Consider the following 15,715-nt stretch of genomic DNA (forward strand, 5'->3'; position numbering starts at 1 on the left):
TTTTCAGTGCATTCTGGGCATTTTGGAAGGTCTCCTGGGGTTATCTTTAAAAAACACTTCTAAACGCAAACGCTCATAAACGCGCTATGTAAACGAGGCTAAACAGACGTTTTTTAATCTACATTTTTTAGCAGTCAGTTTCCATCATTCAGAAGTGTGCCGTGTACATGGAGCCTAAATCAAATCAATATTTGGTGTGACTAGCCTTTAGCTTCAATCCAGCATCAAATCTTGCACTTGCATACTTTGCCCGCTTGCACAAAGTCAGGGATTTTGTAGGATTAGAGTCAGGTGTATGAGTGACCAATTTTACCAAGCAGGTGCTAATGATTATCAATTTCATATGTAGGTTAAAACACAGTCATTAACTGAAACAGAAACAGCTGTGTAGGAGGCTTAAAACTGGGTGAAGAACAGCCAAGCTCTGCTACTAAGGTGAAGTTGTGGAAGACCGTTTCATGTCACAGGTCATACACTATAACAAGACTGAGCACAGCAACAAGGCACATAATAGTTATTCTGTATCAGCAAGGTCTCTCCAAGGTAAAGATTTCAAAGCAGACTGGGGTTTCAGGATATGCTGTTCAAGCTCTTTTGATGAAGCACAAAGAAATGGGCAACACTGAGAACCATAGATGAAGTGGTCAGCCAAGGAAAGTTAATGCAGCAGATGAAAGACATATCATGCTTACGTACTACGTACCTTTGACATTGGAAGATTTCAAGCAGTGCCATCAGCACAGTATTGGTGGAAACCAATGGGACCCAGGTATACCCATTTACTGTCCGGAGAAGCCTGGCCAGAGATGGTCTTCATCGTAGAATTGCAACCAAAAAACCATATCTCCGTCATGGAAACAAGGCTAAGAGACTCAACTATGCACAACAACATAGGAACTGGGGTGCAGAAAAATGGCAACAGGTGCTCTGGACTGATGAGTCAAAAGATTAAATATTTGGTTGTAGCAGAAGGTAGTTTGTTTGCTGAAAGGCTGGAGAGAGGTACAATAATGAGTGTCCGTGGTGAAGCATGGTGGAGGTTCCTTGCAAGTTTGGGTTGCATTTCTGCAAATGGAGTTTGAGATTTGGTCAGGATCAGTGGTATCCTCAGTGCTGACAAATGCAGGCAGATAATTATCCATCATGACATACCATTAGGGAAGTGTGTGATTGGCCCCAAATTTATTCTGCAGCAGGACAATGACCCCAAACATACAGCCAATGTCTATGAACTATCTTCAGTGTAAATAAGAACAAAGAGTCCTGGAAGTGATGGTTTGGCCCCCACAGAGCCCCGATCATTGAGTCTGTCTGGAAATACATGAAGAGACAGAAGGATTTGAGGCAGCCTACATTCACAGAAGATCTGTGGTTAGTTCTCCAAGATGTTTGGAACAACCTACCTGCTGAGTTCCTTCAAAAATTGTGTGCAAGTGTACCTACAAGAATTGGTGCTGTTTTGAAGACAAAAGGTGGTCACACCAAATATTGATTTGGATTTCTCTTGTGGTTATTTACTTTCCATTTTGTTAGTTGATAAAAATAAACTAATAATACTTGTATTTCTGAAAGCATTCTTAATTTACAGAATTTTTTCAAGCCTGCCTAAACTTTTGCACAATAGTATACACCTCAATCCTCTACCCTTGAACTTATAGTGGAACTATACTCACCTTGGCTCCAGTGATGTGGCGTCCTGGAGCTTCCTGACAGTTGCTGACATCTTCGAGAGGCCAGATTCTGGGTATCAGTTGCTGGCTGCTTTCATTGACTAGGCCAATATGATGTCACTCCCACGCATGTGCGAGAGTTCAGTCGGCTTTGGCATTGCTGAATTTCTACAGTGAACTTTTTATGTGAAGCTCAGTGTACAGGAGCAGACAGGAAAGTAGGTAACTTTAATGCAATTATTTTAGTAAATATAAATTGCTAAATACTTTTTCTCATCAGCTGTTGGAGCACTCTTGTGACTTCTATCAGTGTCCTGTAGAGCACTGGTTAAAGCCTGTAGAAGGAGTTTTCATTCTCCTCTAGGAGGATGCAGCACCCTTGACCCCTGTCTGGACAGTGCTGATTGGCCCTGTGCTTATCACATGCACTCTCCCAAGAATAAAAAACTAGCGATACACACCAAACTGAGAATGTGCAGGGTGGCTCCAAACCTCTGTTCTATCAGGAGATATACTCTTGGATTGTAAGCTCTAAGGAACAGGGCCCTCCTAACCCTCTTCCATTGAACTGTATCGTTGCTGTATTGTCTCCCTTTATATTCTAAGCAAACTGTTGGCACTATATATATCCTGTATAATAATAATAGAGGACAATGGAAAAAGGGGAGGATCAGAGAAGGCAGGATCAAACATCCTTTTTACACAATGTGGAGAATTAACTCCTTAGGTTCCACATTGAGTATAACAAGCATGCTTTACTGCATATACAGACTGATTTTACTGTTGTGGGTTTAGGAACACTTTAAAAACTGCAAGCAGGCAAGATCTTTATTGCAGAAAAGATAGCTCAGTTTACATTCTGAAACAGGTCCTGTGCGCCATGATGGCTGCACTCCTGCACATGTGCAGGAGTGACATCATCCCATGCTGGCAAATGAAGATGGCTTCATCCCATCACCCAGAAGAAGCCAGGCAAGGGACCTCAGACTTTGGAGGTAAGTACTGTGGGCTTTAGTTTCACTTTTAGACAAAACTGTTCAAGCAGCATTCCACTAGTGTATGGCCAACTTAAGGGGCTCATGTAGATAGGTGGTCGCTGGCAATAATCTGCAATTTTCACTAGAGGTGAACCTAGCTCCATGCACAGGGTGTGCGTACAGCTATGACTAGCAGGGTCAGTGGCTCTGACTGCACACTAACTGGACACAGCTAATCATCCAGATGTATGTGGCCATAGCCCAGAGTGCTGCTGTGTCCTGATGTGGAGTTTAGCCAACAACAATAGAAATCTGGTAGAGGTTCTATGTCTTCCATGCTCTCTTCAAAGCTAAACAAATGTCTGGAGTTCTGCTTTTAGAAAAACAGGTTTGACTTTTACTTCATCAAATGGCATTGTTTGCTATATACCAGTGGCAGGTCACGTCTTCAAGCAAAAAAGAATCCTAGAATGTGAGATTGTTTCAGAGAACAGATAATCAGTCACAGGGAGAAGAGTCAAAACACGACACATGGGCATTGAACAATGTCACAAGTGGATAATTGGCTTATCGTTCCTCATATCAATCTCTTAACTATGCTTGCTTTAAAGTGCAGCTTTCATTTTTAATCCCTCTCTTGACATTTAAAGCTGTATTCCACTTTAACCAACCCACACAGCACTCAAATGAAACTACGGATCTACCTAAAAAAACACCGAATGCTATTTTCGGTACTTTTCAGCTGTGTCCATGGAAACTGTCCCCTGTACATACAAGTGCATTTTTGGAAAACCTGCAGCTTCGTGCCTCCCCCTACCCCATCAGCAGCAGACATAATAATGCCCCAGCACTCAGACTGGTTTTGAGGAAGGAACTAGGACAGGTTTGTATAGAGACAATCTACAGTCAGTTATAATAGCTGTTATTTGTATTCTTTTATTGATGATAATGACTCAGGGGACTGAGGATTACAATGTTTGAGCTAAAAATATAGCTTCCCCTTATGTGAGTAGCAGCTGCTTTGCAAAATAAAGAATTGGCACGTACAGAAATTAAGAAAAAAGGTGGATCAAGACTCTAAGGGCCCATTCACACCAAAAAATACCTTTGCCGTATAATAATCTTTATTACATCCCTAGGCCAAACAAGAGGGGGAACACCTGAATGCCATTTTTTGTTAACTTAGCAATAATGTGAACCTTGGTTAATTTTAAACTTATTTTTTTATTTTGTCCTTCAGCAAAGCATACAGAACCATTAACAAAAAGATCTCCCATTCAAAAACGCATACAAAGGAGTCCAGAAGGGATCATTTAAAATTGTTAAAAGTAAACATCTTGCCTAAGATAAGTCATCATAAGAATTAACACTATTACTTTTACTACTCAGAAAAGTCTCTTTACATAATTTTACTTTGCTAGCAAGGCCTGCGTTTGTCTAACTTGATGGATAAGCTTTACCAGCTGCCACACATTTGCCTAGCGAGGGTCCCTTTATTTGCCAGCAAAGCAGTCACTAATTTCACAGTTTAATGGCTAATAGGGGGATTAGTCATAAGGTCAGGCAAGGTAGGCCCAGTGAAAAAAAAGTGAAAAAGAATCAGAGAGAAGCACAGAAGACTTTTAATTTTGTGGTGTGCTTTTAGGCAACACTTTTAAATATGCCTGCACAGTACAAGAAGCTCCAGGGTGAGACTCAATGCTCTCACAAGTGTAACAGACCTGTTCAGACTCACCCCTTATTGCAGTACAGGTCTGTATGAGGACACTTATTGTAAGGAGTGTGGCTGTTACTCAGCTCTGCCAGCACAGAGCACTGGTGTGTGAGGGCTGGAAGCTACATTTTGAAAATGGTATTTAAAAGTAGATCCAAATCATAAAGTGTGGAGGTAAAGGGAGATACGAAGTTGTGAGACTTTAAAAGAGAAGTTTGGAAATAAAAAAAACCCAAACATTTATACTCCCCTAGGTGGATGTAACCCTCCGCCTCTACATTGAGATCTGACCGATCAAAGACTCAGACCCAGTTCTTGGTCTTCTTTTGACGTTCAGTCACCAGTCTATTCTGTCCCTCCAACTCTCACTGGAGCGCCGGGCTGTGGAGGGGGCAGGAGGGGTTGGGTCAGGGTCTCAGCGGTGTGCTGAGAGGCTGAACCAGCTGCTTGTTCAGGCATCTGTGTGGATCCTGACATTAAAGGAGAAGTACAGCCAAAGCTCTTTTGGCTGTATTTCTCCAGTTCGTTCTGCACTCCTGTGACCCTTTTTCAGCTGACAGCGGGCTGAAGCTTGCTGTCGACTAACGTCACTCAGCTGGTCCAGGCTGGGGAAAGATCCAGATTTTAAAGCCAAGATCCACCCCCCGAGTCTGGAGCGGCACCTGGCTCAGCCTCTCAGTGAGGCACCAAGAGCCTGCGACAGCCGCTCCCTCCTTTCCACTGCCCAGCACTCCAGTGAGCGCAGGGGGCATAGCAGACAGCGGTGGCCGACAGTCATTGCTCTCTTCTCAGAGCCGCTGTGAGAGCTCATCAAGATCAACTGAAGTCGGGATCTCTCCAGAGTCTGGACCAGCTCAGGGACAACAGCAGGCTTAAACCCGCTATCGTCTGAAACTGGGTCACAGGAGTGCAGGACAAAGTGCACTCCTGTGGCCCACAGAAGTAGGGACAAAAGAGCTTTGACCCTACTACTCCTTTTAAGGAAAGTATTTCTGACTACAATGGGAAAGGGGATCAAATAGGATCACCTTCGGTTTGAGATGGAATTAGGCTACAGAGTCTATGTAATAAGCAGCTTGTAAACATTGAGTAGCAAGCTGAGTACTGATGTATACAGACGATTGGACACCTTTTTTAATGTGCTGACATCATGTTCAGAATGCTAACTAAAGCTTACTAAAGCCGGCCAAAGATGGAGCGATTTTCCTTTCTTGGAATTCCTCCCAAGGGGACAATTGTGTTCTCTGGGCGGGGGGGAACAAAATGCGCATACATGGTTCAAATCAGACTGGTTCAGCAGGGACCAGCCGAGATTCAAACTATGTACACTATGGCTGGCTTTAAGGTCACTTTGGCAACAGACTTAATCTAAGCCATCTTCAGCAGTATAATACATTTACAATATCTCACAGAAGTCAGTACACCCCTCACATTTTTGTAAATATTTTATTAGATCTTTTCATGTGACAACACTGAAGAAATGACATTTTGCTACAATGTAAAGTAGTGAGTGTACAGCTTGTATAACAGTGTAAATTTGCTGTCCCCTCAAAATAACTCAACACACAGCCATTAATGTCTAAGCCACTGGCAACAAAAGTGAGTACACCCCTAAGTGAAAATGTTCACATTGGGCCCAAAGTGGCAATATTTTGTGTGGCCACCATTATTCTCCAGCACTGCCTTAACCCTCTTGGGTATGGAGTTCACCAGAGCCTCACAGGTTGCCACTGGAGTCCTCTTCCACTCCTCCATGACGACATCACGGAATTGGTGGATGTTAGAGACCTTGCGCTCCTCCACCTTCTGTTTGAGGATGCCCCATAGATGCTCAAGTGTTTAGGTCTGGAGACATGCTTGGCCAGTCCATCACCTTTACCCGAAGCTTCTTTAGCAAGGCAGTGGTCATCTAGGAGGTGTGTTTGGGGTTGTTATCATGTTCGAATACTGCCCTGCGACCCAGTCTCTGAAGCGAGGGGATCATGCTCTGCTTCAGTATGTCACAGTACATGTTGGCATTCATGGTTCCCTCAATGAACTGTAGCTCCCCAGTGCCGGCAACACTCATGAAGCCGCAGACCATTGACACTCCCACCACCATGATTGACTGTAGGCAAGACACACTTGTCTTTGTACTCCTTACCTGGTTGCCTTCCTTCTGGGACAACAGCTATGCAGACCAATTTGATGCAGTGTGCGGTGTATGGTCTGAGCACTGCCAGGCTGACCCCCCCACTCCTTCAACCTCTGCAGCAATTCTGGCAGCACTCATATGTCTATTTTCCCAAAGACAACCTCTGGATATGACGTTGAGCACGTGCACTCAACTTCTTTGGTTGACCATGGCAAGGCCTGTTCTGAGTGGAACCTGTCCTGTTAAACCGCTGTATGATCTTGGCCAGCATGCTGCAGCTCAGTTTCAGGGTCTTGGCAATCTTCTTATAGCCTAGGCCATCTTTATGTAGAGCAACAATTCTTTTTTTCAGATCCTCAGAGTTATTTGCCATGAGGTGCCATATTGAACTTCCAGTGACCAGTATGAGAGAGTGAGAGCGATAACACCAAATTTAACACACCTGCTCCCCATTAACACTAATGAGTCACATGACACCAGGGAGGGAAAAGTGCTAATTGGGCCCAATTTGGACATTTTCACTTACAAAAATGTGAAGGGTGGACTCACTTTTGTGAGATACTATTACATTTTCTGTGTTTTTACTACATTAGTTAAAGTATGTGAACTGTTTTAATTCCCTTCAGGCACTTTTGTAATTCACATGTGTCCTACTGTGCATAGCCAGCAGTACAGTACTGTTTCTGTGTTGCCTGCCTGCTCACTGGATCATGACGATCATCAGATGGCTTATTTACTGTCCACTGATCAGGAGAGGCTAATACCAACCTAACAGAACATTTCAATTGTATGTATTTCAATTGTGCATGTAGCTTTTTTTACCTGCCATTTAGCACGAACATTTAATGTTGAAGTGTTTTACTGCCTGTAGCCATTAATAGTTTAGTGTGTGGTATGCATCAGGTATTCCACCAGGAATACCCTTACATTCCATCTGTGGATAGCAGCTCTGTCATAAGGACCACAAAGGTTTTGTAGTGTGTTTATTAGATAGAAGAGGTTTCTATTCTTAACATCAGTTTGTAGCAAAGAAATAGGCCTGGATAAAGAGGATCTTTATTTCACTTGGGGAAAAATAATACGCAAGTGCTTTAGAGAGAAGACATACACATACATACACTCACTGGCCACTTTATTAGGTACACTATGCTAGTGCCAAGAAAATATCCCCCACACTATTACACCACCACCAGCCTGAACCATTGATACAAAGCAGGATGGATCTATGCTTTCATGTTGTTTATGCCAAATTCTGACCCTACCATCTGAAAGTCGCAGCAACTAGTCTGCCCATTCTCCTCTGACCTCTGAAATCAATAAAGGCATTTTTGCCCATACAACTGCCGCTCACTGGGTTATTTTCTCTTTTTTGGCCCATTCCCTGTAAACCCTAGAGATGGTTGTGCGTGAAAATCCCAGTAGATCAGCAGTTTTAGAAATACTCAGACCAGCCTATCTGGCACCAACAACCATGCCATGTTCAAAGTCACTTACATCCCCTTTCTTCCCCATTCTGATGCTCGGTGTGAATTCAGCAAGTCATCTTACCCATGTCTACATTTCTAAATACATTGAGTTGCTGCCATGTGGTTGGCGGATTATCAATTTGTGTTACCAAGCAATTGAACAGGTGTACCTAATAAGGTGGCCGGTCAGTGTATATTTCTTTGTCTAAAGCCATGGGGCAAGCGGCTCTGTGTAGGGAGCATAAAAAATCAAATGGTAAGCCATTGATGCCTAGGCTTTCGGGAGTCTCCATTTCTATGAATGTGTTGTGCTCCAGAAATACTTATGTATTTTGTAGGTGATGAGTGGAAAGAAGTGAACCAACCTGGACTGGGCTATGTTGCAGTCTTGTGCAGACCAGCTAGATGTGACCTGTTATTATTATTAATATGCAGGATTTATATAGTGCCAGCAGTTTGCTCAGTGCTTTAAAAAAATAAAGGCAGACAGTACAGGTACAGATCTGCTATTATAGCACCTGTCAAAGGGAAGTCTTGAAGCAACAACCTTTTGTTTGCAGCTTTAAGTTGTCATGTGACAGGCTGCAATGGAAGCTCATGCTGATAGATGTGAATATGTGTTACAATGAAGTTAGAATTCCCACTTTCCACCATATTCATCAGCACACTTTGGATGGTAAACTTTAATTAAAGGTGTTGTAAACCTCAGACATGAAATATGAACAAAGCAGATCCCTCTACAGTGTGTGCTTGTCTCAATTAAGAGCTCTAAGTGTAATTTATCTCTCCTGCCTCCTTCCTTTGCTATAAACATGAGTCATGTATGACAAGTTTTCCTGACACCAGGTGAAAAATGGTGACAGGAGAGGGACTTCCAGCAGATTGACAGCCTCAGCTCTGTTCCTGTGTGAAGGGGGGGGGGTGTCCCTTCCCTCCAATCAGCTCTCAGAGCTCTCCTCACTGATGTAACTTCAGCTCCCCACCCCCTGCTTTTCGGAGCTGAGAGATCCTGTGTACATTCTGCACTTTGAATGGATGCATGGCTGTAGATAGACAGGTACAGCTTATGTAGGAGTATTGAAGGATTTGTTTCATCTCTGTGTATCAACTGAGGCCAGTCAGTGAGGATCTACAACCACTTTAACCCATAGAAATATGTTCCTACGTTCTATGTTAGCCTATTTGTCCTTGCACATTTGGGCGTTTACAGGTGTATTTGCAGAGGAGTGTTTGCAGGTTGGAAAAAAAACAAAGTGCATTTTTGAGAGAAGCTTTCAGGCAGAAAAAAACACTTGATGTGCATAAACACGGCTAAATGTGGTGTTTAGGAGCGTTCTGCATTTTCATGTGTACATTGATTATAGAGAAAAATCAAAAGAGGGGAATATTTTGAGAAAAAAAAAATTATAAAAGCAAATGCCCATCAACGAGCATAAACATTTGTGCAAAAAGAGCCATTAAATTGTTGTTTATGCTTCTTTTTCTGCTGAGGTTCCGCCATTTTTTTTTTAGCCGTGTGATGTACATGCATCCAAAAGGGTCACACATGGTTGTGTTTGCCCCCGGTAAAAGGTTACCAGTCCTGTATACCAGAGCATGCTAACATCCATGACCTCTACCATGTTGGTACCAGAGTATTTGGCCGTCTGCATTGTCCACATGCTTCATAAGGGGGCTTTAAAAAAAATGCTCCCAATTCAAAAAAAAATCTGATCCACAAGATAAGTGTTGGAGGATTGGGGTAAGGTTTTAATGCTCTGTTCCTTCTAAAGGCAGGTATTACAACTCCCCATGCCCCATTGAAATGGTGAAGAGATCTGGGACCCCTAACTGTTTTCTGAAATGCAAATAGAGGAAAAGCAAAAAGGCCAATATGCTGACACACCTTTAAGGTGTGCTCATAAGAGCCTGAGCTGGCAAAAAGTGGGTTGATAGATGCTGGCCATTTTTCAACCCAGAAGAGGACTGCCAGCGGAGCAGACTTTCCATAAGGCTCAGCACCAGAGAGAAGGTGAGTATTAAAGTGAAAGATGATTTAAAAAAAAAAGAAATATCGGTGCTGCTTATTTTATGAGTCAGTTGAAAACCAGGAGCTCTGCTTTAAGTGGGCAAAGTACAAGTACACTTTCATAGCAGGCATTTGTGCAATTTATAATTAAAAAAAGGGCACATGACCTTATGTAGCCTGCTATTTTTATTTTGGCTGGAGTCTCTTTTTAAATATAGCGTCATACTTTTTAAGGTTTCATTTTAAAATGAAGCAGGTCTTTGTACATTTTTTTTGCATTCTGCTCCTGTCATTCTCAGAAAGAAACTTCAACAATTACCATGTCTTTCTGTGTGTTTGTTACAGATGCCTCAGGAACAGTATGCTCAGAGGAGCACGCTCTCCAGCAGCGAGGGACCCCATATCTACAAGGTGGGGATATATGGCTGGAGGAAGCGATGCCTGTACTTCTTTGTTCTGCTCTTAATGATACTCATCCTGGTGAACCTCGCCATGACCATCTGGATACTGAAAGTCATGAACTTTACTATTGTAAGTAACTGTGGTAACCAGACTGTAGAGCAAGAGCTGGCAGTGAGTGTGTTGAGAAGAAGGGTAGAGGGTGTCCTTTTTTCTACCTTTATAAAAATGGGGGCATCCTTCCTTCTAAAATATAGATATATTCCTTTTTGCTTGTATGTTTTATAAAGCTACATGATTTATTGTTTTTAGTCTCAAACTATTATCTCAGACATTTACAATTGTAATCCTTTATATGAATCAGTGTCTATTGTTTTTTTAATATTGATGTTACATGGGTTGTAATCAACATAAAAAAGCTTTAGACTTTCCTGCGTGTATAGTTCTCTTCAGAGGTTGCTGTAAACTCCATCAAGGGCAATTGCTCCGACAAGCACATTGTTTTCTGCAGAAATTGTATATATGGAGAACCACCCTTCCCCTTTATTGCGTACAGTATTCTCATGGTTGGCAGAAAAGTTTTATTAGGGTGGACCTGTCTTTGGGCATTAAAGTGTTATGTCTAGTCAAAGCTATTTTTGGCTCCAGAAATGTGACAAGTGAGAGAAATTCACCCAAAAGTGAAGTAAAAATCCCTTTTTAGACAGAGCAGATGTCCCCATTGGATGATTTCTATCACTTTCTGTCCAAGGCAAAGAAGGAGCATGAATTTCCCCCACCTATCCTTCCTAGTGAGTACACAGACGGCAAGCAAAACCTGATACAGGTTTTAGCCCTTCAACAATCTTTCTGAGACCAAAAGTGAAGTAAAATCCCTTTTTAGACAGAATAGATGTCCCCATTGGATGATTTCCATCACTTTCTGTCCCAGGCAAAGAGGGAGCATAAATGCCCCCCACCTATCCTTTCTAGTGAGTACACAGACGGCAATCAAAACCTGATACAGGTTCTAGCCCTTCAACAATCTTTCTGAGGCCAAAATAGATTTTGGCTAGAGATACACTTTAAGTTGACCCTGTCACCACAGTGTCACTTGTACATGATGGGAAACCTGTAAAAAAATATGCATCATGGTGTAATGCCACTTTGTTTTTTTCCCAGCTGCTGCGAGTATTTCACACATCCGAATGTGTGGAATGTCTAATTCCCTGCTGAACATTGTGGTTCTTTTTACCAGCTTGTATGTCAGCATAACATGTACAAGCCAGAGGGAAGAACCACAGCATGCATCAGGGGGAGCAGGTATTCTACCCATCTGAAAGGGTCAAATATCTGATGTGTCCAGAGAAAAGCAATGCACCAACGTTTTAACACATGAGCCATCGAAAAAGTAAGTGTATTGCCTCTGCTTTTACAAAATATTCATTGTGTACAAGTGACCCAGTGGTGACAGGGTCACTTTAAAGTGCAAACTAGGCAAAGTAACAGGTCCATTTTACGATGTCAACAGCTTTTATTCACATCTCCCCCAGAATCCTAATCTACCACCATAGCCAAGAGCAATACCTGATACTGGAAGTAATGGAGCCAAGCTCAATTCAGTTAAAAGGTTGCATTAAACTCCAACTGCCTACCGATCATTTTGCATTGGGTTTTTTGCTGAACCTAAACTTGGCAGCTGCATTTTTTTCATCCTATGCTCAGTTTGCATTGCCCAGGTTTGTGACGGGACTACTTTGTCTTGTCATTAAAAAGTTGCTTTTTCAATTTTCCAGTCCTTTATGGAAAACAGCAGGAAATGAAATCTTACCGTTGGAAGAAGAAGAGGGGAGGTTATCGTAGGCCACAAGCTTCATGGAGTACAGACGGGATTTTATTTTAGTGCAGAAATCTCACTTGGAAAGTAACTGTCATGTAGAAACAGCAGGAAGCCCAGTTGGAAAGTCAGTAGGGGCTGCAGGAGGCGCAGTTATAGAAGAGATGTGCAGCAGGAGGTTGAGAAGGGTTACAATATAGAAGGAGGCTACAGTATGTTACACAGAATAAGTTAAATAGGGAAGGTGGGGAGTAATTTCTCTCCATGAACTTTTTTTACCGTACAGAGAATTTCTGTTTATAACAAGTACATAAGTTTTAGTTATATATACAGGTATAGCATCTCTTATAGCTTCAAGTCTTTGTAAAAGTTTGAATACTTTACTATGTCTTCCATAAGGCAATATGAGAATTACATCACACGTGGCATAGTCTAAGAGCAGAATAAGAAAAGGTGTTCCCCTTAACAATACAAAAGTTAACACTTTTCAGCTAACAGGAAAACAAGGAGGAAAACAGGGAGCTTGAAGCACGTCTTGCAAACACTGTCACAAGCATGACACTGAGGGCTTGGCAGGCTTAAAACAGGTTTGAGCACCACTCAGTCTATGTCTAGCAATCACCCTGCGGGTGGACACGGAGGAGTGCAGCTCAGTAAAAACCAGGATGCTGGAATAAGAGCAGCAGCTGCCATGGAACAGAAGCATTACACCCTCCTGACAGCACCTCTGCAAAATGTGGTCCCTAACACTAATCTGGACTTTCTTAACCAGGGTTGCATGGAACCCTAGGGTCCTTCCTATAGGTTCCTTAAGCAGTAGCAGATTGTTCCTCTGCATTATTGTGCCTGCATAGTTCTGGCACAAAGCCACACCAGCAGCATGGGACCAGTGGAGCTGGTCATGTTTCTCATGTAAGTAACCACTAACACCCACTAACACCAATGATTATGTTAGCTGTCTGTAAGGGTGACATTCTTCTCACTGGCCACCAATCTAATTCTTTTCATTTACCAGTAGGGTAAGTGGGGAGAAGGTCATCTTTCATTGACCACCAGTGCGATATGGCTGTAGCACCCTCCTGGGTAGCTAGGGGGAGCTAGACTCCAATGGTTAGACAGCGGTTGAGTAGCAGCCCAGGTGTAATAGCCAGACTGGGGTCAAATTATGGTCAGGGCTGAGAGGCTCTAGAGGCCAGCCCCTCTGGAATGTCCCCCTGCTCTGGAACTTTGGAGGGAGGCTCTAGAAGCAGTGAGTGGATCTGAGGAGTGGCTGATTTCACTCCTGAGAGAACTCAGCCAATCCCCAACAGGCTTGGCAAGGGGCTGGGACACCCTTAAAAGTGTTCAAGCCTGCTTAGTAGGGAAAGAATTGTGGGTGGAAAATGGAGAAGTAAGGTTGAGATGCAGAAGCCTGGGAGGGAGCACAGGCTGGAAGGGGCTCACCTCCAGGCAGAGGGACCTTGAAGGAAATAAAGCTGTAGACTTCACTAACCCCCTGAGAGAGGACCACCTGGCGGCAGGGAAAGAGAGGCCCAGCTGATAGGCCTGGTAGCAGCCACCTACCCAACAGCAGCACAGGAAAAGGCCTCAGTGATTACTCCTACACCCCTTGGGCCAAAAAGTGAAGAGAGCATTTGGGTGGGGAACCTGACTAGCTCTACACCCAGGACTGTTACAATTGAGTGGCAGCTTTGGACTCCCTTGCCCAGGGAATCCTCCAGAAAAGCTGGATAAAGAGGAGGATTTATCTGCAGTCTGGGATGGTACACCAGGAGAGGCTGGAGAGCTCTCCTAGAATAGGATTTCTGTGTGAAGCTCGTAATATCGTAATATATTTCAGGAAGTTTTGTCTTCTGTTACCATTACTCCCGGGCAACCTATACATCCCTTACTTTATCCAAGTTATATATCCCCAAAAAAACTTCAAAACAAAGCTCAAGGACTGGTTTTCTGTCTCCTGAAGTAGGTCTGAATGGAAAATGCGTGATGCCTAGCTGTGCAGGACTATAGGGGGACCCAATTCTATTAGAGACTCCTAAGGAGGTAGTGCTACATGGCTAATATACCATAAGCTGTAGGTTTCATCATTTTTAGTAGGGGTTCCCTAAGACATGAAAATTATTTCCACAGTAAAAAGGTTGAGACGGGCGGCTCTAAATTTTCTGAGCTTCCTACTTGAGACATAAATAATGTATACAGCAATGCTTAAAATAAGACCAAGTACGCTTTCAAGGTAGTTCTATAACCTATAAGGCCCATCTGCATCTCCATATTTTATTATTCCCTCCATTAATGGGTGGTTTAAAATAAAATACCAGCCAAAGCCCTTTTTTTTACTTACTTAACACTGCTGTCACATGTCCCTGACTGTGGATTTAGTGCAGCAGTCCAGGCCAGCCACCCCTCATCATGATATAATCTGTTCCTTGTGGTTGTCCCAGGGAGAGGCACTGTTACAGATAGATCTGTACAGTACATTTTACCATGATGTTCTACAGCAGATTTACAGAAAGGCATTCCTACCTGCCAAGGGCTCACACATTTGTGCATCCATACTTTTACTAATCAGCTCTTTAAAAAAAACTATGCTTTTCCTGGAGTACGTTATCCAAAGTGCCTGTTTTGCTAGCATGTAAACTTGTAAAGGTCTAATTGTTAAAAAAAAAAAAAAACTTAAAAAAAAACTGGCAATAGGGGATCATGGGGCCCCTGTGTCCTTGCCCAAACTCAAAAAAGCCTATGAAAAAGGTACCAGGGGCATCTCATGGGGCCCCCTACTGACCCCGGGCCCTCGGGCAGTGCCGAGTTTCCGAATGGTCAGTCCTCCCCTGCTCTTTGTAAGAGCTAGCATTACAGAAGGAACTTTAGCTCCTGGAAGTGATGGATGCTGGAGATTATTTAGCGTTTTGCTTAATAGCTTATTAACGTTTTAACACAGCAATGGTTAGCAGCTCAGATATCAGGACAGGTAAGCATTAAATGTATCTTTTATTATTTATTACAGGTACTTATATAGTGCCATCAATTTACCCAGCACTTTACACACACACACATATATATATATATATATATATATATATATATATATATATTGTACATTTATATCAGTCCCTAACCCTCAAGTGACGTACAGTCAAAGGTCCCTAGCTCACATTCATACATATCCAATTTAGACAGGAACCAATTAACCTACCAGCATTTCTTTGGAGTGTGGGAGGAAACCCATGCAGGCACAATGAGAACATGCAAACTCCAGGCAGGTGGTGCTGTGGTTGAGATTTGAACCAACGACCCTAGTACTACCAGGTGAAAGTGCTAACCATTTAGCCTCTTGTAGTTCCTGTATAGCAGAGCTGAAAAGGGGAGGGGCAGCACAAGGAGCCAGTCAGCTGGACATGCTGATAGGAGGAGAGAGCAAAATAACAGGAAGATAATCTCATCAATGTTCTCCTTCTCTTTTCACTGTTCATCTGGGAATTCTGGTAGATCATAGGCTTAATAAGGAAGCTGCGGTTTCTAAAGCAAACAAAA

General features: G+C 42.8%; 1 protein-coding gene across 8 annotated transcripts in view; it reads left to right on the plus strand.

The window, feature by feature from the left end:
* SGCD (sarcoglycan delta) overlaps positions 1-15,715 on the plus strand; it is a 1,017,926-nt gene that overhangs the window by 727,066 nt on the left and 275,145 nt on the right. For all 8 annotated transcript variants that reach the window (XM_089682837.1, XM_089682835.1, XM_089682834.1 and 5 more), the window contains one exon: positions 10,315-10,500. In XM_089682837.1, the coding sequence (XP_089538963.1) occupies positions 10,315-10,500 (186 nt within the window). The remainder of the gene's footprint in view (positions 1-10,314; positions 10,501-15,715) is intronic.

This window comes from Staurois parvus, unplaced genomic scaffold (genome assembly GCF_062004578.1).
Source record: "Staurois parvus isolate SC_StPar_1 unplaced genomic scaffold, SC_StPar_1.0 ptg000298l, whole genome shotgun sequence".
NCBI lineage: Eukaryota > Metazoa > Chordata > Amphibia > Anura > Ranidae > Staurois > Staurois parvus.